The sequence below is a fragment of the Panthera pardus genome, unplaced genomic scaffold (genome assembly GCF_024362965.1).
Source record: "Panthera pardus isolate Hobbes unplaced genomic scaffold, ASM2436296v1 HiC_scaffold_8, whole genome shotgun sequence".
Classification (NCBI taxonomy): Eukaryota; Metazoa; Chordata; class Mammalia; order Carnivora; family Felidae; genus Panthera; species Panthera pardus.
The window spans coordinates 3,551,933-3,575,300 of NW_026527013.1; the positions used below are offsets into that span (position 1 = coordinate 3,551,933).

Sequence of the window (23,368 nt, forward strand, 5' to 3'; positions counted from 1 at the left end):
CACAGAATCGGAAGCAGGCTCCAGGCTCTGAGCTGTCAGCACAGAGCCCGATGCAGGGCTCGAACCCACAAACTTTGAGATCATGCCCTGGGCCGAAGCCGGACGCTCAACCGACCGAGCGTGTTATGGTCTCACTAAGCGTGACTGTAGTACAACTTACTGAGTCCCCAGGCATTGGACACGCAGTTTGTTTCCACTATTCCCGAAAAAAGGCATCGCAACCTTCTGTGGTGGTGGTTGTAAACCCTATGCCGGGGCTGCCTTCGCAATGGGTTCAAATCCTTACTCTTACACTTCGTAGCTGTGGGATGGAGCCCAGGATGAACTCTCTGAAACGTGCCTCAGTTTCCCCCCCCCCCCCCCCCCCCCCTTGTAACCTGGAGATGCTTCGGGGACTTAGTGGACAGCGTTTCTCTAGGGCAGCTGTGGAGAAGGGGAACTTCTGAGACTTCTCCTCAGACGTGGAGAATATACATTTTCACTCTTACTAAATCCTGCACGACTGTTCTCCAAATTAAGGCTCCTGGTTCACACTCCCACCGGAAAGGGAAAGGGCTCATTTCCCCCCTCCCCCCACCACCACTGCATGTTACTTTCTCTTTCTTAATTTGTGTTGGAGGATAATTCATAGGCCCTAAAGCATGTGAATCTTAAACGGACAGCTCAGAGGACTTTTGCATGGGTACCCATTTCCTGCAGCCCACACCCAGATCAAGACGTGTGTCTACACGTCGCTTCCAACCCCTGGAATGCCCCCAAGCGCCGCGGGCAATCCTCCTCCGATCGCTGTCGCCATAGTTGAGTCTGTGTTCCGAAACGTCACCGAAAGGGACTCCGAGTATGGATCCTTTCGTGTCTGGTTTCTTTTGCTCAACACGGTGACTGTGAGCTTCACCTATGTTGCCGCACTCCACCTTAAAAATAAAACAGCCCAGGGGCGCCTGGGTGGCTCGGTCGGTTAAGCGTCCGACTTCGGCTCAGGTCATGATCTCACGGTCCGTGAGTTCGAGCCCCGCGTCGGGCTCTGTGCTGACCGCTCAGAGCCTGGAGCCTGTTTCTGATTCTGTGTCTCCCTCTCTCTGCCCCTCCCCCGTTCATGCTCTGTCTCTCTCTCTGTCTCAAAAATAAATAAACGTTAAAAAAAAATTTATAAAAATAAAAAATAAAAATAAATAAAATAAAAATAAAACAGCCGGTTATTTTATCAGCAAAATGAGCTTATTCAGAATAGCGGAGGAATTGCAATTTGGGATGGGCAAGACAGGGCAAACCACAGCCCAGGCCGGAGAACGAAGGGGAGGACTATTGCTTTCTAGATAAAAAGGAGGGAGCCGGGAGGAGCTGCTTTTTTTTTTTTTTTTAATTTTTTTTTCAACGTTTTTTATTTATTTTTGGGACAGAGAGAGACAGAGCATGAACGGGGGAGGGGCAGAGAGAGAGGGAGACACAGAATCGGAAACAGGCTCCAGGCTCCGAGCCATCAGCCCAGAGCCTGACGCGGGGCTCGAACTCACTGGACCGCGAGATCGTGACCTGGCTGAAGTCGGGCACTTGACCGACTGCGCCACCCAGGCGCCCCGGGAGGAGCTGCTTTGAAGCAAAGTCCCCCGCAGGAGAGGTAGCGCTCAGGCAGAGGATGGTTTCTCATTGGCTGAGTTATGGTGGCTTCTCATTGGCTGAATTATGGTGATTTCTCATTGGCTGACTTGTGGTGGTTTCTTATTGGCTGAGTTACAGTGGTTTTTCATTGGCTGGGCTGTTGCTGGTCAGGAGAAAATCTTCCTCCTGCCCCAAGTTTACGTGTGAGAGCTGAGCTCCCCCTTTCGGGGCTTCCTGACTCCATTCTAAATGAGGTTTCTCTTTATTTTCTTTTTTCTTTTTCTTTTTTTTTTTTATTTTTTTAATGTTTTATTTATTTTTGAGACAGAGAGAGGGACAGAGCATGAGCAGGGGAGGGGCAGAGAGAGAGGGAGTCACAGAATCCGAAGCAGGCTCCAGGCTCTGAGCCGTCAGCACAGAGCCCGATGCGGGGCTCGAACTCACGAACTGTGAGATCATGACCTGAGCCGAAGTCGGATGCTCAACCGACTGAGCCACCCAGGCGCCCCTCTTTATTTTCTTTTTTTAAAAATAAGTGTTTCTTGATTTATTTTTAATATTTCAATCAGCCAATTTAAAGTATTTTTAATCTTTTAATCAATAAAGTAACCTCCACACCCAACGTGGGGCTTGAACTCACCGCGCCAAGATCAAAAGTCACTCTTCTTCACTAACTGAGCCAGCAAGGCGCTCCTTTATTAACTTTCATATTGTGAATATCAGTAATTTATCTTTGTTCTTTGCTGTATAGTATTTCACCTTTTTTCTGTAAAGCAATAGTCCTCCCTTTGTTCTCTGGACTTGACTGTGATTTGCCCTGTCTTGCACATCCCAAAGTGCAATTCCTCCGCTATTCTGAGTCTCTCCCAATTTATCTGCCTCTTCTCTTTTGGATGTAAACTTGGGTTGTTTCAGTTTGGGGCTATTAAGAATAAGGCAGGGTCACCTGGGTGGCTCAGTTGGCTTAGCGTCTGACTCCTGATCTCAGCTCAGGTCATGATCTCACAGTTCGTGAGTTCAGGCCCCAAGTCAGGCTCTGGGCTGACAGCACTGAGCCTGCCTGGGATTCTCCCTCTCCCTATCTGCCCCTCCCCTGCTTGCAATCTCTCTCTCTCTCTCTCAAAAATAAACATTAAGAATTTTTTTTTAATGTTTACTTTTGAGAGGGAGAGACAGAGCATGAGCGGGGAAGGGGCAGACAGAGAGGGAGCCACAGAATCTGAAGCAGGCTCCAGGCTCCGAGCTGTCAGCACAGAGCGGAACCAGTGAGATCGTGACCTGAGCTGAAGTCAGACACCCAACCGACTGAGCCACCCGGGCTCCTCAATTAACATTTTTAAAAAAGAGAATAAAGCAGCCATGAACGTTTGGGGGCCTTTTGTGTGGACATGTGGTCATACTGAGCTTGGGTATAAACTCAGGAACAGGAGTGATAGAACACAGGGGAGATGCCCCAGATTGCTTTTTTTTTTATTTTTTTTTAACGTTTTATTTTATTTTTGAGACACAGAGAGACAGAGCATGAACAGGGGAGGGGGAGAGAGAGAGGGAGACACAGAATCCGAAACAGGCTCCAGGCTCTGAGCTGTCAGCACAAAGCCCGACGTGGGGCTCGAACTCACGGACCGTGAGATCGTGACCTGAGCTGAAGTCGGACGTTCAACCGACTGAGCCACCCAGGCGCCCCGCTTTTTATTTTTAGAAATGACTTTTTATGTTTATTTTTTGAGAAAGAGCACGAGCTGGGGAGGGGCAGCGACAGAGGGAGAACGAGAGAGACCGAGAGAACTCCAAGCAGGCTCCACACCACCAGGGCAGAGCCTGACATGGGGTTCCAACTCATGAGTGGTGAGATCATGACCCGAGCCAAAGTCGAGAGTTGGGTGCTCAACCCACGGGGCCACCCAGGCACCCCACAAATGACTTTAATCTTTTTTGGGTTTTTTTAGAGAGCATAAGAGGGGAGGGGGAAGAAGACGGAGACAGAGAGCGAGAGGGAGAGAATCTTAAGCAGGCTGCAGGCTCAGCACAGAGCCCGATGTCGGTTGATCCCATGACCCTGCATTCGGGACCTGAGCCAGAACAAAAAATTGGACATTCAGCCGACTGAGCCACCCAGGCTTTCTTAAGGGTTTGTAAACCTTTGTCCATAGGCCAGAGCCCCCAGGAGAAGGTGACGTTCTCCTGCCTTTGCATACAGGGTCATTTTAGTTCTCTAGTGGGGCTGGAGACCCTAAGTCCCTCTCCTCACGCATGTGTCTTGCTTGAGGACGGACGTTGGACCCGTCGCTCCTGCACCGATCATTCGCTTCCCCACCCCCCCAAACCTGCTATCATCACCCTCTGTTGGAGATGTGCTGACACCCTTAGGCCTAGTCTCCTAAGCGGGACTCAGTGATGTGTAAAGTTACTGCAGCAAAACACATCGCAGCTCTCAAGTACTGGGAGAAACGCTTCTAAGCAGTAAGACGTTAACAGGAAGGTCTCAAGCTCGCGCCTGGCAAGCTTCCCCTGTAAAGGGTCAGAGAGTGAATATTTTAGGCTTTGCGGGCCACAGAGGGTCTCTGTTGCTTATTTTTGTTTGCTTTAAAAATGTAAACTATGCTGGGGTGCCTGGCTGGCTCAGGGGGTAAGGCGCTGGGGTGCTCTTGGGGTCACGGGTTGGAGCCCCATGTTGGGGGTAGAGCTTGCTTAGGTAATTAAAGAAAAATGCAAACTGTCTTTAGCTCATGGGCCGGGCCAGCACACAAGCAAACACCCGGCTCTTTGGATGGTGAGGGCTTGTGCTTTTGCTATAGTCACTTTGTACGGGGACTGCGTGTAGGAAGTATTCATTATTAAGTTTGAGAGGCAGGGTTTCTGTTGTATCTGATTTTTTTTTTTTTTTTAACATTTATTCATGTTTGAGAGTGAGAGAGACAGAGCATGAGCGGGGGAAAGGCAGAGAGAGAGGGAGACACAGAATCCGAAACAGGCTCCAGGCTCTGAGCTGTCGGCACAGAGCCCGATGCGGGGCTCGAACTCACGAATCAAGAGATCATGACCTGAGCCAAAGTCGGACGCTCATCCGACTGAGCCACCCAGGCGCTCCCGTTGTGTCTAATTTTGAATTTGTACTTGCATGTTCTTTTTCTTGTATTGCCCCCAAACGTGTTTAACCTTCTTGAAAAATTGAGATACAATCGACATAGAGCACAGTATCCGTTTTAGGGGTAGAACGTAGGGATTTGGTACGTGTGTATATTGCAAAACGAGCACGAGAGGTTAATGTCTGCCGGAGCTACGATTTCTTTCTCGTGATGAGAAGGGTTCAGGTCTACTCTAAAAAAAGTGACAGGTTTTAGTGGCGCCTGGGTGGCTCGGTCTCCTAAGCGTCCCACACCGCAGCGCGCGGCCTGGCGGCGGTGGGGGAGGTGAAGGATCCTCCCGCCCTGCTCTTCTCCTGTCCCAGGGGCTGGACGAGAGCCCTGAGCCCCACTCCGGATCTGGCCCGGTCCTGTTCCCATCCTCGCGAGCAGAGCAGGGAAGCGGGCCGAGGCGGCCACCCGCGGACCCCGCGTCGCTCAGCTCCTGGGAACGCATGCGCGTGCGCACACAGCCTGTACTCAGCGGCAGGTGAGCTTTATTAAGGCAACGGTGACACTCCAGGCACCCGCGAGCGGCCGGGCAGGCCCCAGGGCCCCCCGCCCCCCGCCCGCTCCGGAATAGGTCTCAGCGGTTCTGCCTCCACCCCACACCCCAGAAGGGCCACGTTGCAAGCCAGAAGTCCAAGTCCGTTAGCTAAAGGCGGATATCCCGGGGCCTTGATGTGGCACAGGTGGGATGTAAGAAACCTAGCCTTTGTTTCTAAGAAGAAAAAATTTGGAGGGGGCCTGGGGGCCTCCTAGAAAAAAATCTGTTTCTGGAAACCTCCCCCTAATGACTGATGAAGGCAGGCAGTGCTTCCTCCGAGGCGGCAGAGGGCGCTCCCCGAGGTGGTAGCTGAGATGGGCCGGGGGGAAGGGAAGAAACACGTTCCAAGCGAGGCGAGGGGGCGAAGGGTCCAGCGCTCGTGCTGACCCCTCAGGGAAAGACTAGGTCCCTCGAGCCCCCTTCTGACTGTCCTATTTCTTCTCCTCTGGGGCCTTCTCAGCGACTCCCGGGGCAAAGGGTCCCACCAGCCACATGATGGGCGTGTTCTGGGCCACGTACTCAACCATGTGGTCAAGGGCCTCTCGGGCCTTGGCCACCTGCTCTCGGCTCTGCGTCAGGATAGTGCTGGACAGGTCCTGGAAGGAATGGACGCCAGAAAAGGTGGCCTGGAGGCCCTCCACCTGGTGGCGAGCCTGCTGAACCTGGTCCTTCACGTGGGAGGGCAGCCCCTGGATGCTGGACCCCAGCGAGGCGCAGGTGTTCTGCAGCTGCTGGGCAACGTCGCGGAACATGGTAAGCGTCTGGGACTCCACCTGCTGGGAAGGGGCCGACAGTCAGGACCATGTTTTGGGATCCAAAGCCCGGGGAGACAAAGTGGGGGTTCTCCTGCCCACCTTCCAGAAAACCTTTCCTTGGCGAGCCCGTCCAGCACGGTGGTTTGGGATACCAGCTCTATTTGAGTTTTGAACCATGTGACATAGACCCCAAAGTGAAAAAGAGGCACAGTCACTTCGGAAGACAGTCCGGTGGTCCCTCAAAACGTTAAGAGTTTCCACAGGACTAGCGATCCGTTCCATTTCTAGGTATCTCCCCAAGAGAAATGGAGACACGCGACCATACACGGGCTGGGGCTGGTCACAGGACGTTATCCACAGGAGGCAAAAGTGGAGACAGTCCAGAAGCCCATCAACTTGTAAACGGGTAAACAAAACCCACACGGGGGAACGTCACTGGGCCTCGAGCAGGAGCGAGGCGCCCACCCCTGCTGCCCCGCAGTCGGACCCTGAACACACGACCCTCAGGGAGGGAACCAGACACCGGAGGCCCCACAGAATGTGAAACGGCCAGAAGAGGCTCATCCACAGACAGGAAGGGGGTTCGTGGGTGCTGGGGACAAAGAGCGTCTGCTGTATCTCAAGACGTTTTTCAGGTTTTTTTTAAGAGGACGTCTGGAAGAACTTTCCAGGCAGGAGCTGTGTGGTGGGGGAGACGGAAGTGTAAATGCGTGCATCGGGACCTTAACACCCCGCCCCCACCACAGGGGGGGGAAGAGAGCAGGCTGGGAGGCAGGACTTTGCCCCCAACCCGCCATCAGAGCGTTCGGGAGACTTGAACCTGACAGGGAGGTGCCGACCAGAGTCAACACCCACATCTCGCGGTTGCCATGGTCAGCGGTGGGGGAGAAGGGAGAGGGAGGCGGAGGTAGGTGGTTTGGGTCTGAATGCTAACAATTTTGCACCTGCAGAGACAGCAGGTGATATCTTCACAAATGCCATTTTTGAACGGTTTACTATGTGCTTTATGTAGCAACTCAATTTCTTCTATAGACAGATGTAACTCACGGACCAGAAAATGCACCCTTTTAAGTATATAGTTCCGTGGTTGTTAGTACATGCACAAGGTTGTGCAACCACTGCCTCGAGCTCCAGAACGTTCCATCACCCACCAGAGAAGGCTCCTCCCCATGAAGTAGTCCGTCCTGACCCCCTCCCCAAGCCTCTGACAGCCTTGAACCCCTTCCCGTCTGTGGATGAGCCTGTTCGGGGTGTTTCACACATGTGGACTCACACCCCGCGGGGCCTCTCGTGTCTGGTTCCCTCCCTGAGCGTCGGGTGTTCAGGGCCCGTCCATGGGGCGGCAGGTGTGGGCGCCTCACTCCTGCTCGCAGCTGAGTGACGCCCCCCATTCGTAGCGGACACGTTGGCGCTGGGACACAGGAGAAGGGAAACACGCCAGGGTTTAGAGTTCAGCAGGTTGCGAGGCGTCACAAGTGTCCTGCAGTTCAAAGCAACACCCACACCTAAAGGAGGAAATCAAGGTGGGCTTCCTGGAAGAGGTGCCGTCACGTCCTAAAGGTGGTTAATGGCAGGAGAGGCTGTGGAAAGCCTTCCAGGCAGGTAGGTCCATCCGACAGAGGCGCGGGGAAGGAAGGAAGTCAGGGCCCTAAGGATCCCACAGGGACCCCACGCTGGTACCTCTGGTTTGGCTGGGTTCTCCTCGGTGCCCCGGAGCTCCTTCTGGTTCCAGCTGAGCCACATCTGGTGCAGTTTCTCCTGACCGTCCAGCAGCTTCTGATCGACTCCGTGCTTGACGGTTTCCATCTGGAGCAGGGGAGGGGAGAGAGAGTGAGTGAGAGGCTGCCTCCAGCCCCTGGCCAATGCTCGCATCCCAGGAGAGGCAGGAGTCCGGAGAGAGGCCCACAGAGTCGTCCTTTTATCCGGGAGCAGGTGGTCTGTGAAGGGGAGGAAAGCGGGACACTGTGCTCACGTATGCTCTCCCCGCTGTGGTTTCATCACCGACAGGGGCACATATGTGCCGCCTGCAAAGGGAGGGACCACACATTCCCTGCACCTCCTCCCATTTCGTCTGCTGCTCCTTGTAACTGGGCCCGGCCCCGAGACGGGCTCTGGCCAACGGAATGTAGCAGAGCCTTGAAAACTGTTTCAATGGAATGTTATTCAGCCTTAAAAAGTCAGGACGTCCTGCCGCCTGCCACCGTGTGAACGGACCCGGAGGCCACTGTGCGCGGTGACAGGAGCCGGACACAGGACACGTCCTGCGTGACCCCAGGCACAGGGGGTCCCCAGAGGAGTCCCGTCCACCGAGTCAGAGAGTGGACGGTGGGAGCCGGGGGGGGGAGTCCGTGCTTCATGGGGACAGAGTCTCGGTCCAGGGAGATGGAAAGTTCTGGAGACGGATGGCGGGGGCAGGTGCACGACAGTGTGAGCGTGCCTGATGCCGCTGAGCTGTGCGCTTGGAAATGGTTAAGAGTGGCCAATCTTACCCCAATCAAAAATTGAAGAAAAAGAGGGGGGAGGGGCGCCTGGGTGGCTCAGTCGCTTAAGCATCTGACTTCGGCTCAGGTCATCTCGAGGTTTGTGAGTTCAAGCCCCGCATCGGGCCCTGTGCTGCCGGCTCAGAGCCTGGAGCCAGCTTGGGAGTCTGTGTCTCTGTCCCTCTCTGTCCCTCCCCTGCTCATGCTCTCTCTCTCTCTCTCTCTCTCTCTCCCTTTCTCTCTCAAAAGTAAATAAACACTAAAAGAAGAAAAAAATTTTTTAAATTAAAGAAAAAGGCGGGGGGGCGCCTGGGTGGCTCAGTCAGTTAAGCGTCCGACTCTTAATTTCAGCTCAGTTCGTGGCTCTGAGCTGACAGTGCAGAACCTGCTTGGGATTCTCTCTCTGCCCCTCCCCTCCTCTCTCTCTGCAGAAAAAGAAAAAATAAAAAAAGAGGGAGGAGCTAGCACTCAGTACAGGAAGCTCAGCAAAGAGAGAGAGAGAGAGAGAGAGAGAGAAAGAGAGAGAGAAATAGGAATTTAGCTCCTTAGAGAACAGATAGAAAAAAGCCTGGCAGGAAGGGGCAGGATGTGACCGCAAAGTGGCGGGGGCGGGGGGCTGGGGGGGGGGATGTGGGCGGAGCCCCCGGGGCAGGGGCGGGGCCTCACCAGGCTGAGCGCCTGTGCCAGCTGCAGCAGGGCCTCCTGGGCCCGCTGCCGGGTCAGCTGCAGTTTGCCCAGAGAGTGAGCGTAGGCCCGCTGGCGCAGCCGCTCCGAGAGGGAGCCCAGACGCACGAAGTAGCTCTGCTCCTGCCGCTGCTGCTGCACCGACGCGATGTCGAAGCCCTCCAGGGACGTGGCGAGGCGGGCTGCAGGGAGGAAGGAAGGAGAGGCGCCGTGAGGGCCGGGACCCGGCCGCGTGTACCGCTCGGGCTTCGGCGTGCGGCCCTCGGGCCTGCACGCACCTGCCCAAGTTGTGCCCCTCGCAAGCTGGGGAGCCTTGGAGCGAAGGGGGTCCCCCGCCTTGCTTTCCCCCATCTGCAAAATGGGCATGATGAGAACCGCAGTTCCCAAGATCAAGAGGCCTTGGAAGGGCACGAGGGTCTGCAAACCCCGGCCCTCGGGCCAAATACCACTTGTCCCTAGGAACAAAGTTTTATTGGCACACGGTCACGCCCGTTCATTTACCTATCTTCTGTGCTAACAGACGTAAGTAGTTGCAACAGAGACTGACCCACGAAGCCAAACATATTTACCGATCTGGTTAAGAAAATGTTTACCACCCCCTGCTCTGAAGTGATTGTGCCACGCAGCCTCAGTTTCCCCTTCTGTAGGGCCACCCGAGTCAGAGCTGCCCGAATTGTGGAATCTGAACTACCTGCGTCAAAAAAGGCACACAAATGAGCATTTCGCGATTTTTGCTAGCGGTTTATAGCAGATGATTTGGCTTTCTGTTTTCAGTAAGTGATAATACCCGTCTTTCTAAAAGAACCTTGAAAAGCTGATTTAAAGAAGGGTGTTAAATAAATAGCACAGGGAGCACGAACACACGGCCAGGGTAACCCAACGGATGACCTCTGGTGGGGCAGGAAGAGCCTGATTAAGGGAGGTCCCCATTTTAGCCACGTATTTTTGCCGCTCCTTCGGGCCAGGCACTGTGCCGTCAACAAGAGACAGAAAGTAAAGGAAGGAAATCCCACAGGCTGCTGTTGACCCACAGCTCAATCAAGGTTAGCCTTCGACCGGGGGATTTCAGCGGTTTCTACAAACGCTAAACATTCCAGAAGAACACACTCTAACCCAGGGGTGGATCAACTTTTTTGGCACGGGGCCAGACGGTCAATGGCACTACTCAGCTCTCCAGCTGTCCTGCAGAAGGGCTCAGATAACTTGGACGCAGATGGGCGTGGCTGTGTGCCAATAAAACTTTATTTACAAATGCAGGTGGTGGGCCAGATGTGGAGTTGGGGGCAGTCTGATAGAGTCGGCTGGGGAGAATGTCATTTCATGACATTTCAAAAATGAACAGCAGGGGTGCCTGGGGGTGGGGGGGGGGGCGGGCTCAGTCGATTAAGCAGCTGACTCTTGATTTTGGCCCAGGTCATGATCTCACGGTTTGTGAGTTCAAGCCCCAAGCTGGGCTCTGCACTGACAGAGTGGGGTCTGCTTGGGATTCTCTCCCCCTCTCCCTCTGCACCCCCCCCCCCGACCTTAAAATAAACAAACATTAAAAAAAAAAGAACAGCAAGCATACACGTGGGACACTCGGGCAGAGAAAACGACCCGCGTTTCGAGAAAAACAGACCTTCCCATCCCCCCACCCAAGGCGGGTTGCAAAGACTAACCCACACTAGCAACATTCTGAACCTGCCCTACTGCAGTCCAGAACTAATCCGTGGCCCCCAGGGGCCCTGGGGCGCTGCCCTTGGAAGTGAATGGGGCTCTGCTGTTTTAGGCCAGGATGTCTGGCAGGATCCCAGCACGTCTGAGCCAGCTGGCAGGGCCCTGTGGAGCTGGCAGGTGCCCTTGGCAGAGGGGAGGAGGAGAGGGACCAGCCCGCCTGAATCATCGAGTTTCTCCAGAAAGCCAACGACTACCACTTTGCACTGAGGATTCCCAGGGAGGATCACGGAGACGCAGAGCCAACTCGAGGAGGGTCTCCAACTGGCCAAAAGCAATGGGACAAGTGAAATGTTGCTAAAGCAAATGCGTAGGATTGGAATATGTCACGTAAGTCTGCGCGTTCCAGCCAGCTAGCCCCGCGCTCTGTGTTTCCTCCACGAGCTGTACCCGGGGTGATTAACACTGCAACAGAGAACTTTCCCCAGGGAAGTTTCCCAGCTAACAGAGAAAGAAGAGACACTTAGAATAGTGACGTTTTGCAATTCCAATCGTCAACAGAGGTGCTAACCCACCAGGGAACCACATGGTTCCCTTTGCATGAATGTTGCAGAACAGGTGAAGGAGGGCGTCTCACCTGGGAGGTGAGTCTGCCCCACAGGGGACGCTGGGTAGTGTCTGAGGACATCTGTCTCCGGCCAAAGTCGGATGGAGCACGGTGTCTAACCGACACGCAGCCCCATGGGCCCTCGCTGCCGTGGGCACCAGAGTCCGCATCGCGGTGTGGCAAAAGTCCTTCACGAATGTGCAAAGGATGAAAAACCAAAACACGAATGTCCAAAGGATGGCTGTCCCCAGAATGTGGGGACAGGACCACAAGAGGACTGTGGACCACAGATAAGACCGGCTGCTTTGTCTCAACAGTTTCATCCCCCGCTTGTCGGTCTTCATTCCTGCTCCCGCCTGGCCTAGCCCCCATCACGCCCCCAGGGACCAGCAGGGTACCCTCAGTCCTGCCCTGGATCCGCTGGGCTCCTGCTTTCACCGGCACCGCCCGCCCGTCCGTCCTCCCCGCAGCGGCCACCAGGGGGCGCCCGTGAGCACCCAATCAAGTTCCGCTTCCTCTGCCCACAGCCCGCCACGACTCCCACCTCCCCAGGGTAAAAGCCCAAGTCCTCCCCACGCCCCCAAAGGCCCTGCAGACCTGCCCTGTCCCCTCCCCTGGCCCTCCCCTCCTCCCCCTCTCTCCCTCGCCCACTCTGCCTGTTTCTCTAACACACCAGGCAGGTCCTGCCCCAGGACCTTTGTTTTCTACACCTCTCTCTGCCCTGACAGCCATGCAGCTCCCTCCCTCCCTCCATTCACCGGTTCAGAAACACCTACCCCACTCTCCCCTTGGAATTCTCTCCTTTGACCTGACTTCCTTATACTTTATACTTTATACAGTGAGTTCCTCGAGGGCAGAATTCTGTGCACTGATGTATCCCCCCAGGACTTGAAAGACAGTCAGGAGGCAGGTGCTCAAGGAACATCTGAATGGACAGATAAATGCCTGGGGCGGGGGTGAGGGGAGTGACAGAGGAGAGTGATTTTACGCTTGGGTTTGAATGCCTACTGAGCACCAGGCCCCGTCCTAGACAAGGGGCACAGCAGTAAGACCAAGACAGAAGCGTCTGCTTCGTGGAAGTGATGAGAAGTGCCAGGCAGAAAAACCAAAGCCCAGTGAGGAGGGGGCGGGGGGCAGGTTTTAGGACACAGTATGGACGAGGGAGGCTGCAACTTTAGAGGCTTCACTTGGGAAGGTGGCATTGAAGCACAGAGCTGCAGGCAGAAAGGAACTACCCTTCCTGATGTCTAGGGGTTGGACGTTTCCAGTAGAGGGGATAGCTGGTGCAAGGGCCCCGGGGCGGGAGCATGGCCGGAGTGGAATGAGTGAGGGGAGGGGGGAGCCCTGAAAGGCTGTGGGCAGAGGTCAGCACCTGACTGCGGTGCTCACAGGGGCCCTCTGGTGGTTGCTTCAAAGAGAACAGACATCGGGGGCCAGGGTGGAGGCCACTGCCCTGGTCCAGGTGGCCGCAGATTCAAGGAGACACTGAGGGACACACCCTAGGTGGCCGCTAGGAGGGGGGAGGTCTGGGGAGGGGTCCGGGCCCCAGGGCCGCACTCACCCAGCTCAGCGTCCGTCATGGGCAGGTGGTTGTCCATCCATTCCTCGGACTTGCCCAGCATCGTGTCCACCCCGCTCAGCACCACCTGGCCCACCCGGGAGCCCATGACCGACTGGACGCCACTGGCCACCACAGACTTGGTGGCATCCACACCAGTCCGCACGGCGCCCCGGGTCACATCGACCGCCTCCGTCACTCGGGTGGCCACTGTGTCCTTGGCGCTGGACACGGTGTTGGACACGGCTTCTCGGGCCCCCGAGACCTTGGACGAGACCAGCTCCTTGGTGTCTGCCAGAACCTGGAACACAGGCCGGCATCAGCACCCCCGTCCTCCCTTCATACCTGGATCCCCCCACCCCTGCGCCCCAACCTCCGGGGAGGTTAAAGGGAGGACTGCCCCCTCCTGGGTGAACGCACAGGGGTCAACACTGAGTCTGGCAGGGAAGATCCTGAGCTCCAGAGCCTGGGTTGAATCCTGGTTTGATAGGTCCTAGCTGTGTGGCCTCAGGTAACTCACTCCACCTCTCTGTGCTTCTGTTTTTTCACCCACAGTGTTACGGGCCGCAGTGTGAACCCTAATCCCGAAGACCTCAGGATGTGACTATTTAAAGAGGTAATTAAGGGGGCGCCTGGATGGCTCAGTGAAGTGTCCAACTTCAGCTCAGGTCACGATCTCACAGTTCGTGGGTTGGAGCCTTGCGTTAGGCTCTGCACTGACAGCTCAGAGCTTGGAGCCTGCTTTGGCTTGTGTCTCCCTCCCTCCCTCTCTCTCTCTCTCTCTCTCTCTCTGCCCCTCCCCCAGGCTTGTATATCCCAGGAAGAGAAGCGGGTCCAGCACGCGGTGGGCATTTGTGGATCAACGAGTGTTGATCTTCTTGAATCTAAACAGATCTATGTGCACAGAACTCTCGGGAAAGTTAACAACCAACCACTCCCACTCCCACTCTTTCAAGTTGGCATCCTGCCAGACACCTAGACCTCTCGTGTCCATGGGAATTAGTTCTTGTTTGTTTTTGAGACAGAGTGCCAGTGGGGGAGGGGCAGAGAGAGCGGGAGACACAGAATCCCAAGCAGGGTCCGGGCTGTGAGCTGTCAGCACAGAGCCCAACATGGGGCTTGAACTCACGAACCGTGAGATCATGATCTGAGCTAAAGTTGAACGCGTAACCGACTGGGCCACCTAGGTCCCCAGAATTGGTTTCTTTTGGGTGGAGAAAGGTGCCCACGGGGGCGGTCACGTAGCTCATGCCGGCCCAAGTTCGAACCCCAGCTGTGACACCACCACATCCCATAGAAACGGGGAACGCTGCCATTTCCTGGTGTGTGTGTGTGTGTCTGTTAGGGGGTGACCTCATAGGGCCTGGAGTAGGGACACCGCTGTGCCTCTAAGTCAAGAGCTGGGAGGGGCTCTGTTGGATGGCCTCGTAGAATGTCACCCTGAGCTCATCCCTTCTATAAACGGAAGGAATGTTGGCCTCATGTGGCACCAGCAGAAGGACACGAGTGCCCAGCCCTTAGGAGGTGGCTCATGGCAATATTTTTCCATTCTTCTGTGAACTGGGCAATTTCCACCTTCAATGCCCAGCCTGTTAATGGTCCCACACGGCAAAAGCGGAGACTGAGCGTCCACTACGTGCCAGGCTATATGATGGGCACCAGACAGAGCAAGAAGCAGTCTGTGCCCTTACGCCACTCGGGGACACGGAGCGGCAGCTAAAAAGCCGTTCAGATGGCGGCAAACTTAAAAGCCAACGCAACTTGGACACGTGACTCACAATCGCCAAAAGGTGGAAGCCAGCCACTGACAGGTGAAAAAATAAACGTGGTGCATCTACACACTGGAATCTCGTCCGGCCTTAAAAAGACATCCTACCAGCTGCCACCATGTGGATGGACCCGGAAGCCACTGTGCGCAGGGACAGAAGCCAGACACAGAAGGACACATCCTGCGTGACCCCACGCACAGTGGGTCCCCAGAGGAGTCCCGTCCACCGAGTCAGAGAGTGGATGGTGGGAGACAGGGGTGGGGAGTCCGTGCTTGATGGGGACAGCGTCTCGGTTTGGGGAGATGGAAAGTTCTGGAGACGGATGGCGGCGGGGGGCAAGGGGAGCCGCAGGACAATGTGAGCGCGCTTGATGCCCCGGAGCTGTGCACTTAGAAACGGTTAAAGACAATACATTTCATGTCGTAAAAAAACTAAAGTACGCAAGTGCGCACAGCAGTGTTATTACAGCCAAGAAGCGGGAACGACCTACGTGTCCGTGGCGGAGGCAGGAATAAGCACTCGTCCACCGCGCACGCGCACGTCCACAAAGGAACGTGTCCACCGCGCACGCGCACGTCCCTCAGGAGCCTCCACCGCGCACGCGCACGTCCACAGATGAACGTGTCCACCGCGCACGCGCACGTCCCTCGGCCGCGAGCAGGAGCGAGGCGCCCACCCCCGCCGCCCCCGCGGGCGGACCCGAACCCACGCCGCTCAGAGAGGGAACCAGACACGAGAGGCCACACAGGTGTGTGAGTCCCCGTGTGCGACACGTCCAGAACGGGCTCATCCACGGACGGGAAGGGGGCTCGTGGGGGGCCGGGGCGTTTGGCAGGAAGGAGAATAACGGCTAAGGGACGTGAGGTTTCTGGGTGATGGAATGTTCTAAAATGGGTGGCGACCGTATTCACCGTGTGAATACGCCCGAACCACTGAACCGTGGGCTTTTAAAGGAGCTCGTTGTGCGGGTTGTGACTCAGAGCTCAGCAAAGCGGCGCGGGCGTGCCAGAACGATGCTGGCTGCTGGCCACCTGCAGCCATTTCCATTTAAAATTAGTGATTGAGTTTCTCAGCCACGCCGGCCAACGTCCCAAGGGCTCGGGAGCCACATACAGCTGGCGGTTTCCACACGGGACGCGGCGCAGAGAACGAACATGGACATCAGAGACGGTTCTGGACAGAGCTGAGCCAGAAGGACCTTCTTTAAGAGAGAAGGGAAGGCCTCTGAAGGGGTGGGATGAGAACGGAGGCCTGAGAGTCGGGTTCATGAAGAAGGAAGTGCACGTGCAAAGGTCCCGGGGTGGGACGGAGACGGAGGCGTTCACAGTATTTGCTTCCCCCCCATCCCCGGCTCTCCCCTGAATGAAAGTTCCACAAGGGCAAGCACTGTGTTTCTATCACCGTGTCCGGTGCCCGCGGGTACTGATGTCACTGAACCCTGAGTACGGAGGCTGGCGTGAGGCAAGGGAGGTGGGCAATGAGGGCAGGGGCGGGGGACGGCGTGGGCCGTAACGGCCTCGGCTTTTGCCCCAGGCAGGGTGAGAGGCACAGCGCGGGGGGGGGGGGGGGGGGGGGTTTGAACAGAGCTGGGTGGTGTTCAGAGCATTCTTCCAGTGAGGGTGGTGGGGAGGAAGTGGTCGCGTGTGTCTGTTCTCGCTGAGATGGGACCCCACACTCAGTGCCCCGGGGGACCCCCTCCCGGCTGAGCCCCCGCCCCCCACCTGGGGCTCCCGATGGCGGAGGTCAGTTACCTTCTCCGTCTGCTGCTGCAGGATGGGCAGATTCTCCTCCAGCTTGTCCAGCCCCCTGTGGGCGTACTCACTGGCTGACGTGACTGCAAGAGACGGGGCGAGGCTGAAATCGAGACTGGGGCGCGGGCACGCCCCTCGGGGCCCGGGAGGGGCAGACCCCCCCCCCCCCCCCAAACAGCCAAGAGGTAGGCTCCGTGCTCGCCGGGCCCTGCTTACTCTGGGGCTCCAGCTTGGAGAGGATGGGCTGGGCCCCGCTGATGGCGGCCGCCGTGAGGGTCTTCACGCCTTTCTCGGCCGCGTCGCAGACGGTCTTGACGTGGGGGTGGCTCTCCTTGGTGGAGGCGTAGGCCGCCGACACCATGTTGCAGGTGGAGCTGATGAGGGGCATGCCGGCCACGCGGTCCACCACGCTCGGCTACGGGGACAGGCGACTCAGGGGGCCGGGCCTGGGACTTGGGGTGCCCTGCAATTTCGAACTCCCTCCCGGCCAGGAAACGGCCCGGCCCGCGCTTGCTTTGTGGCCACGTGATTGCACCAGCCGGGGCCTGGGGGTTCCTTCCGCTCCGGGCTTCGTTTATCGTAGCCCCTCCCCCTCATCTGTTTGAACGTCCACTTGACACCCACTGTGGGCCAGTGACCAGAGACGAGAGCCCTGCGCGGCTGGGGTCGGCAAGCTACAGCCCGTGGGGGGCCCACACCTGATTTTCTTATTAAAAAAAAATTTTTTTTTAATTTATTTTTGAGAGAGAGACCGAGAGACAGAGTGTGAGCAGGGGAGGAAGAGAGAGAGAGGGAGACATAGAATCCGAAGCAGGCTCCAGGGTCTGAGCCGTCAGCACAGAGCCTGACGCCCAGCTTGAACTCCCGAACCGCAAGATCATGACCTGAGCCCGAAATTGGACGCTTAACTGAGCCACCCAGGCGCCCTGTGATTTTCTTATTCTTGTCTGTTTTTTCCTAACAGCTCTATTGAAGTAATTCACACACCATTAATGCCACCATTTAAAAACGCAATTTAAACAAATATTAAAAAAAAAAAAAAGCACAATTCTGAGGGTTTTAGGGTTTTCACAAGGTCGTACAACCATAGCAGCTAATTCTAGAACTTTGTCATCACTCCCAGAATGGTCACTCCTTGTCCCCCCCCCCCCCCCCAGCACCCAGGAATCCACTTCCTGTCTGTGGATGAGCCTGTTCTGGGCGTTTCACACATGTGGACTCCCACCCCGTGGGGCCTCTCCTGTCTGGTTCCCTTCCTGAGCATCGTGTGTTCAAGGTCCGTGCTCCATATGGTAGCATGTATCAGTGTTAGGGTTTGGTTTTTTTTTTAATTTTTAAAAAAGTTTATTTTGAGAGAGAGAACATGAGTAGGAGAGGGGCAGAGGAGAGGGAGAGAGAGAATCCCAAGCAGGCTCCATCCACACTGTGATCACGAAGCCCATATGGGGCTTGAACCCACGAACTGTGAAATCATGACCTGAGCTGAAATCAAGAGTTGGACGCTTAACCGACTGGGCCACTAGGTGCCCCTCATCTTAACCATTTCTAAGTGCGCAGCTCAGTGGCGTCAAGCTCACGCACACTGTCATGCAGCCACCCCCAGCCATCCGTCTCCAGAACTTGTCCCCAAACTGAGGCTCTGTCCCCACGAAATATGGACTCCCTGCCTCCAGCCCCGGCTCCCACCGTCTACACTCTGTCTCTGTGACAGGACTCCTCTAGGGACCCCTGTGAGTGGGGTCACACAGGACATGGCCTTCTGCCTGGCTTCTGTCACTGTGTACAGCATCCTCCGGATCCATCCACATGGTGGCAGGTGTCTGTGCTCCATTCCTCTATGTGGCTGATATTCCGTTGCCGGCTGGTTTTGTAAATAAAGTTTTATTGACACACAGCCACGCCCGTGTTCATTTACATATTGAATATGGCTGCTCTTAGCCTACGGGAGCAGAACTGAGTTGCTGGGACAGAGGCTCAGTTTCCGCACCCATAACATGGGGGCGGGCATCCATTCCTGTTCAGTAGGAGTTGCAAAGATCACTCGTGTGAAGATACCGGCAGGAGACTCACAGGCACCGTGTGAACTCGCGTTTGAACACACTTAACCGCCAGTCCCGGGAGGTGGGGCACGTTATTCCATTTTACAGAAGGGTTAACTGGGGCACGGAGGGGTTGAGTAAGTCACCCAAGATCACAAAACCAGGCAGCGGCCACTCTGGGCCTTAGACCGTCTGCCTCCAGGATTTACCCACGAGGTCTCTTCAGGACTTAATCACCGATCTCCTGGGTGATCCAGCAACTCTGCTTTTAGGAATCTACCCCAGGGACAAGACACACACATCCACACAAGACTCGCCCATGAAGGTTCACAGCATTCCTGACGGCCAAGTGGAAACAACCCAGATGTCCATGATTTGGTGAGTGGATTAAAGAGAAAAAAAAAAAAAAAAAGTATGGTATAAGGTAGGTTTTAAAAAATTCATAGTCTCAGGGCACCTGGCTGGCTCCTGGAGAACATGGGACTCTTGATCTTGGGGTCGTGAATTCGACCTCTGTGTTTGGAATAGAGTTTACTTAAAAAAAAAAAAAAAAATCAGGGATGCCTGGGTGGCTCAGTGGGTTAAGCATCTGACTCTTGATTTTGGCTCAGGTCATGATCTCACAGTTCGTGAGCTCGAGCCCCGAGTTGGGCTCTGTGCTGACAGCCCAGAGCCTGGAGCCTGCTTCGGATTCTGTGACTCCTTCTCTCTCTGCCCCTCCGCCTCTCACACACTCTGTCTCTCTCTCTCTCTCTCAAAAATAAGTAAACATTAAAAAAAAAAATTTTTTTTTAAAAGCAAGGAGGGCACCTGGGGCGGCTCAGTAGATTAAGCGTCCGACTCGATTTCGGCTCAGGTCATGATCTCGAGGTTTGCGAGTTGGAGCCCGGTGACTAGCTCTGCACCTCCCCTGACCCCACCACACCCCCCCTCCACACACACACACACACACACAGTTTTTAAAGGAAGGAAATCGAGGGGCGCCTGGGTGGCGCAGTCGGTTAAGCGTCCGACTTCAGCCAGGTCACGATCTCGCGGTCTGTGAGTTCGAGCCCCGCGTCAGGCTCTGGGCTGATGGCTCGGAGCCTGGAGCCTGTTACCGATTCTGTGTCTCCCTCTCTCTCTACCCCTCCCCGTTCATGCTCTGTCTCTCTCTGTCCCAAAAAATAAATAAAAAATGTAAAAAAAAAAAAAAAAAAAAAAAAAAAAAAAAAATAAAGGAAGGAAATCGAAAAGACAAATCCTGCAGGATTTCACTCATGAGGTACCTAACATAAAAGGTAATAGGTAAGTTACCTTAAATTTACCATAAATTTACCATAAAAGGTAAATCTCAGTTTCCCTATTCTGGACATTGCAGAGTGAATTTATGAAAGTGAATTTATAAAATTCACTCTGCAATGTCCAGAATAGGGAAACTGAGATTAGTGGGGGCCAGGGGCTGGGGAGGAGGGCAAGGTAATGGGAATGACTGGTAACGGGGATGGCGTTTGCATCTGGGGTGAGGAAAAGCTTCCGGAACTAGATGGCGGTGGCGGTTTGCACATGGCCAATGTACTCAACGCCGCTGAACCGCGCACAATTCACAGTATTTGCGTCGTTGTTATGTGTCGTTTTACCTCGGCTTCAAGAAAAGAACGAAGCACGGACGACCCACGATGTGGGTACGGCCCCCAAAACATGACGCTCAGGGGGAGAAGCCAGACACGAAGGGGTCTCAGATCGCAGGACTCCATTTATAGGGAATGCCCGGAACAGGCAAACCCAGGATGAGGGGCGATTCGGGGCGGAGCCCTGCTCTCCCCCAAGCCTCTGGGGTTTCCGGTTCTGCCCCCGCCCCCACCCGTGAGACACGTGTCCGGGGTGCACCCGCAGAAAGAGGTCTGTTGACCTCCACGTGCTACCAGCAGGCCCCGCCCCCCCCTCACCTGCTGTACCGGTTCTTCCGCTGTCACCGGGCTGCTGCTGACGGTGGCTTCTGTCCCGTCGCCAGACATTTCTCAGGAACAGGCACTGTGGCAGACGCATGGATCAGTCAGGGTACAGCGTGCCCTGTCCCTCCCCCCAGGAGGAAGTCCGGGTTCACATCTGCCCTGCGACCTCCCCCCCCCCCCCCGTTTTTTAGAGCCCTGCCTCCCCGTCCTTCACCTGCACCCGCAGGTGGGCCCGCGCAGATGCTGGTGCCGGTTCAGCAGGGCTGGGTGGGGCCCTGAGTCTGCTTCTAAAAAGCTCTCAGGTGCTGCTGATGCAGCTGTTACCAGGGCCACGCCTTCAAGGCCAACGCCAAGGGTTCCACTTTATCAACACTTTGGGGAGGCACCTGGGGTGCAAAACCTCTGTGGACGGCAACTCGCCGATGGCTACCTGCTTTCAAGAGCCATCGTCCCCTTGACCCAGAGACCTGCAGGGGCTGGTCCCACACCTGCACTGCCACACGGGCAGAGATGTGTACCTGTTGTCGGCCACAACAAGACACTGGAAACAACCCGGTTTCCCAGCAGAAGGGGCCTTGAAAAGACGGGGCACAGCCCGGCTAGTGGCTACAGAGACCTTCAGGGACGAAAGGAGGGGGTGGGGCGGCAAAGATGTCTGCTGGCACAGAATCTCCAGACACAGGAAACTGTTAACAGTGGCCACCTTTCAGGGAAGATCAGGTGGCTGGGGCAGGCCTCTGACTTTGGAGCCAGGTAGGTAATATTACCAGTTCAAAAAAAAAAAAGCTAAGCATTAAAAAGCAAAAAAAAAAAAAAAAAAAAGATGGAGCCCCTCGGTGGCTCAGTCCTTTGAGCATCTGACTGTGGCTCAGGTCACGATCTCAGGGTTCATGGGATCTGTCACCACAGAGCCCACTTCGGATCCTCTGTCCCCCCTTCTGTCCCGCTCCCACTCGAGCTCTCTCAGAAATACACACACACACAGCCCCTACTGCAGACCAAGTCAGGCTCCGGAGTGGCCAGGGAGGCTCCCCAGGTGACTCTCCTGCACACGTTTGCAGGGTACGACGGGAGCCACAGGTGCGCTCCGTTTTTCTGGCCAGGCGAGGGCAGGTGGGTGTCAGACCCAGATGGCAAGAGTCCCAGCTGTGCCCATGCTATACTTGGTTGAGCAAGGAGCCTCCTCTCCCTTGGCCTCAGCCCCCTCACCTGCGAAATGGCGAAATGGCGCTAAAGGTAGAGCCTGCCTTCGAGGCTGGTTCTTCCGGTATTTCTGGGAGGAGCCTGTTGTGAACCCCTGACCTTGATTCTGAGTCTTTCCTTCTAGAGGAAGGGGGCCCGGCCACCCGGCCGCCACACTGCCCTGTCCCCCGGGCACAGTCCAGCGAACGGATGTCCCGAGAGCACCAGTTCTGGGGTCCAATTTGCACCTCGCTAGTGGTGGGAGCTTGGGAGAGCAGCACCCTCTGGCAGAGCCTTGCCTGCCCCATCTGTAAAATGGGGATAAGCGTTCCCAGCTCGGAGTCCCTGCAGATCGGCAGAGGGACTGCACATGTGGCGCTTAGCTCAGTGCCTAGCACGTAGTAGGTGGTCAATAAACAGAACCATCTCACACACATGCGAAGCCAGTCAGGAAGGAGCTCCTGCTTGTTACCAAGGTCCCCAGCTGGGAAGTGGGGCCAGCAGGTAAACTTGCCCCTGGTGATCATCACAAGTCCCATGATTTCCCCCACCTTCCCCGGAGCCTGAGCTCACCTGGGCACCTTGGAGGCCCATTCTCCCATTCCCTTTGCCCATCGATCCCTCCTGGCGCGGGTTTAACCAAGGGGCGGGGGGTGCATTGCAGATGTCAGCGCCCCCGGAAAGTCCCTGGGGTCTGCAACCTGTCTGCAGCCGGCTCCAGCCCCCAGAACTAGAGCTAGCTGAAACGCTGCAGTTGCGCAGACGTCCAGCCGCCAGGGCATGCTAAGATACAACTTCCAAAGTTCCCAGACACCGAGGCCCCAGGCCCGGCCCTTGGACTCAATCCTGACATAGGTCCCAAGGACTCAGATAATGGGTAGGCCTTCCCAGCCGCCTAGAGCAACCCATTGGCCACACCCACCCAAGGGGGGGGGGGGCGGGGGCCGCCCGCGAGCTCCCCAGGGTCAGCTGGGCGACCAGAAACCGGGGTGTGGGAGGAGTTAAGCCCCCAGTTGGCAAATCCATTTGCTGGAAAGGGGGCTTTGCCAGGCAGAGAGACAGTCCCCTGGTTGGGGGCGGAGGGCGGGGCGGAGGAGGAGGGGTAGGGGCGCCCTAAAGCCCCGGGAGGGCCGATTTCCTGTGCAGGACAGGCTGCCGCTGCTCGCCTCTAAACTGCGTTTGCAAAGCAAGCACAGTTTTTGTTTTTGCTTTTGTTTAGAGAGGATGTGTTTTATAATGGGGACTTTACCGCCCCCCGCCCCCGCCTTAATACTGCCAATTCTAGGGGCTCTTTCTGCCTCCCCCTAAAAAAGTCTCAGGAACTGAGAGGAGAGAGTTTGAAAGTCTGACTGTGTTCCAGAAATTAGATTTTTTTTTGAGTGGGGGGTGGGGGACTGAAAGAGACAAGAAAGCTCAGCCAGGGCTGGAGACCCCTCCCCAGGCCGAAGAGAGCAGCCGAGTCCCCAGGAAGGTCCTCCCCTCTCCTTCCTCCCCTGGGACGCCCCGGGACTCGGCGGACCTCGCCCCCCGCCTCCATGGGGCCCCCCGCCTCTCACCGCGGTCAGCGGGACGTGCAGGGCGCGACAGCCAGCTCGGAAACGGTCTGGGGCTGACCCCCTGGGGAGGCTTTTATACTCAAGGGGGCGGGCGCTCGGGAGTGACGGGCCCGAGGGCCAATCGTATCG

General features: G+C 56.0%; 1 protein-coding gene and 1 long non-coding RNA gene across 5 annotated transcripts in view; one reads left to right on the forward strand and one right to left on the reverse strand.

Annotated features, from left to right (window-relative positions):
* Window positions 1–7,104, forward strand: part of LOC109255998 (uncharacterized) — a 10,208-nt gene extending 3,104 nt beyond the window's left edge. For 2 of the 3 annotated variants that reach the window (XR_008420689.1, XR_002075459.2), the window contains exons 3-4: window positions 3,549–6,024; window positions 6,315–6,640. This is a non-coding gene — a long non-coding RNA (uncharacterized LOC109255998). The other variant, XR_008420690.1, reaches the window with a different exon arrangement.
* Window positions 5,187–23,341, reverse strand: PLIN3 (perilipin 3). Of its 2 annotated transcripts, none has more exons than XM_053898577.1 (8): window positions 23,240–23,341; window positions 20,496–20,580; window positions 16,745–16,943; window positions 16,529–16,611; window positions 13,012–13,309; window positions 9,173–9,372; window positions 7,707–7,832; window positions 5,187–6,044 (listed from the first exon to the last, which is right to left on the reverse strand). In XM_053898577.1, the coding sequence occupies exons 2-8, from the start codon at window positions 20,562–20,564 to the stop codon at window positions 5,703–5,705; spliced, it is 1,317 nt and encodes a 438-aa protein (XP_053754552.1). In that variant the 5' UTR covers window positions 20,565–20,580; window positions 23,240–23,341; the 3' UTR covers window positions 5,187–5,702. The 2 variants fall into 2 exon arrangements, with proteins under 2 accessions (XP_053754552.1, XP_053754550.1); XM_053898575.1 differs by having other exon boundaries at window positions 5,187–6,047.
* Window positions 23,342–23,368: the final 27 nt, after the last annotated feature.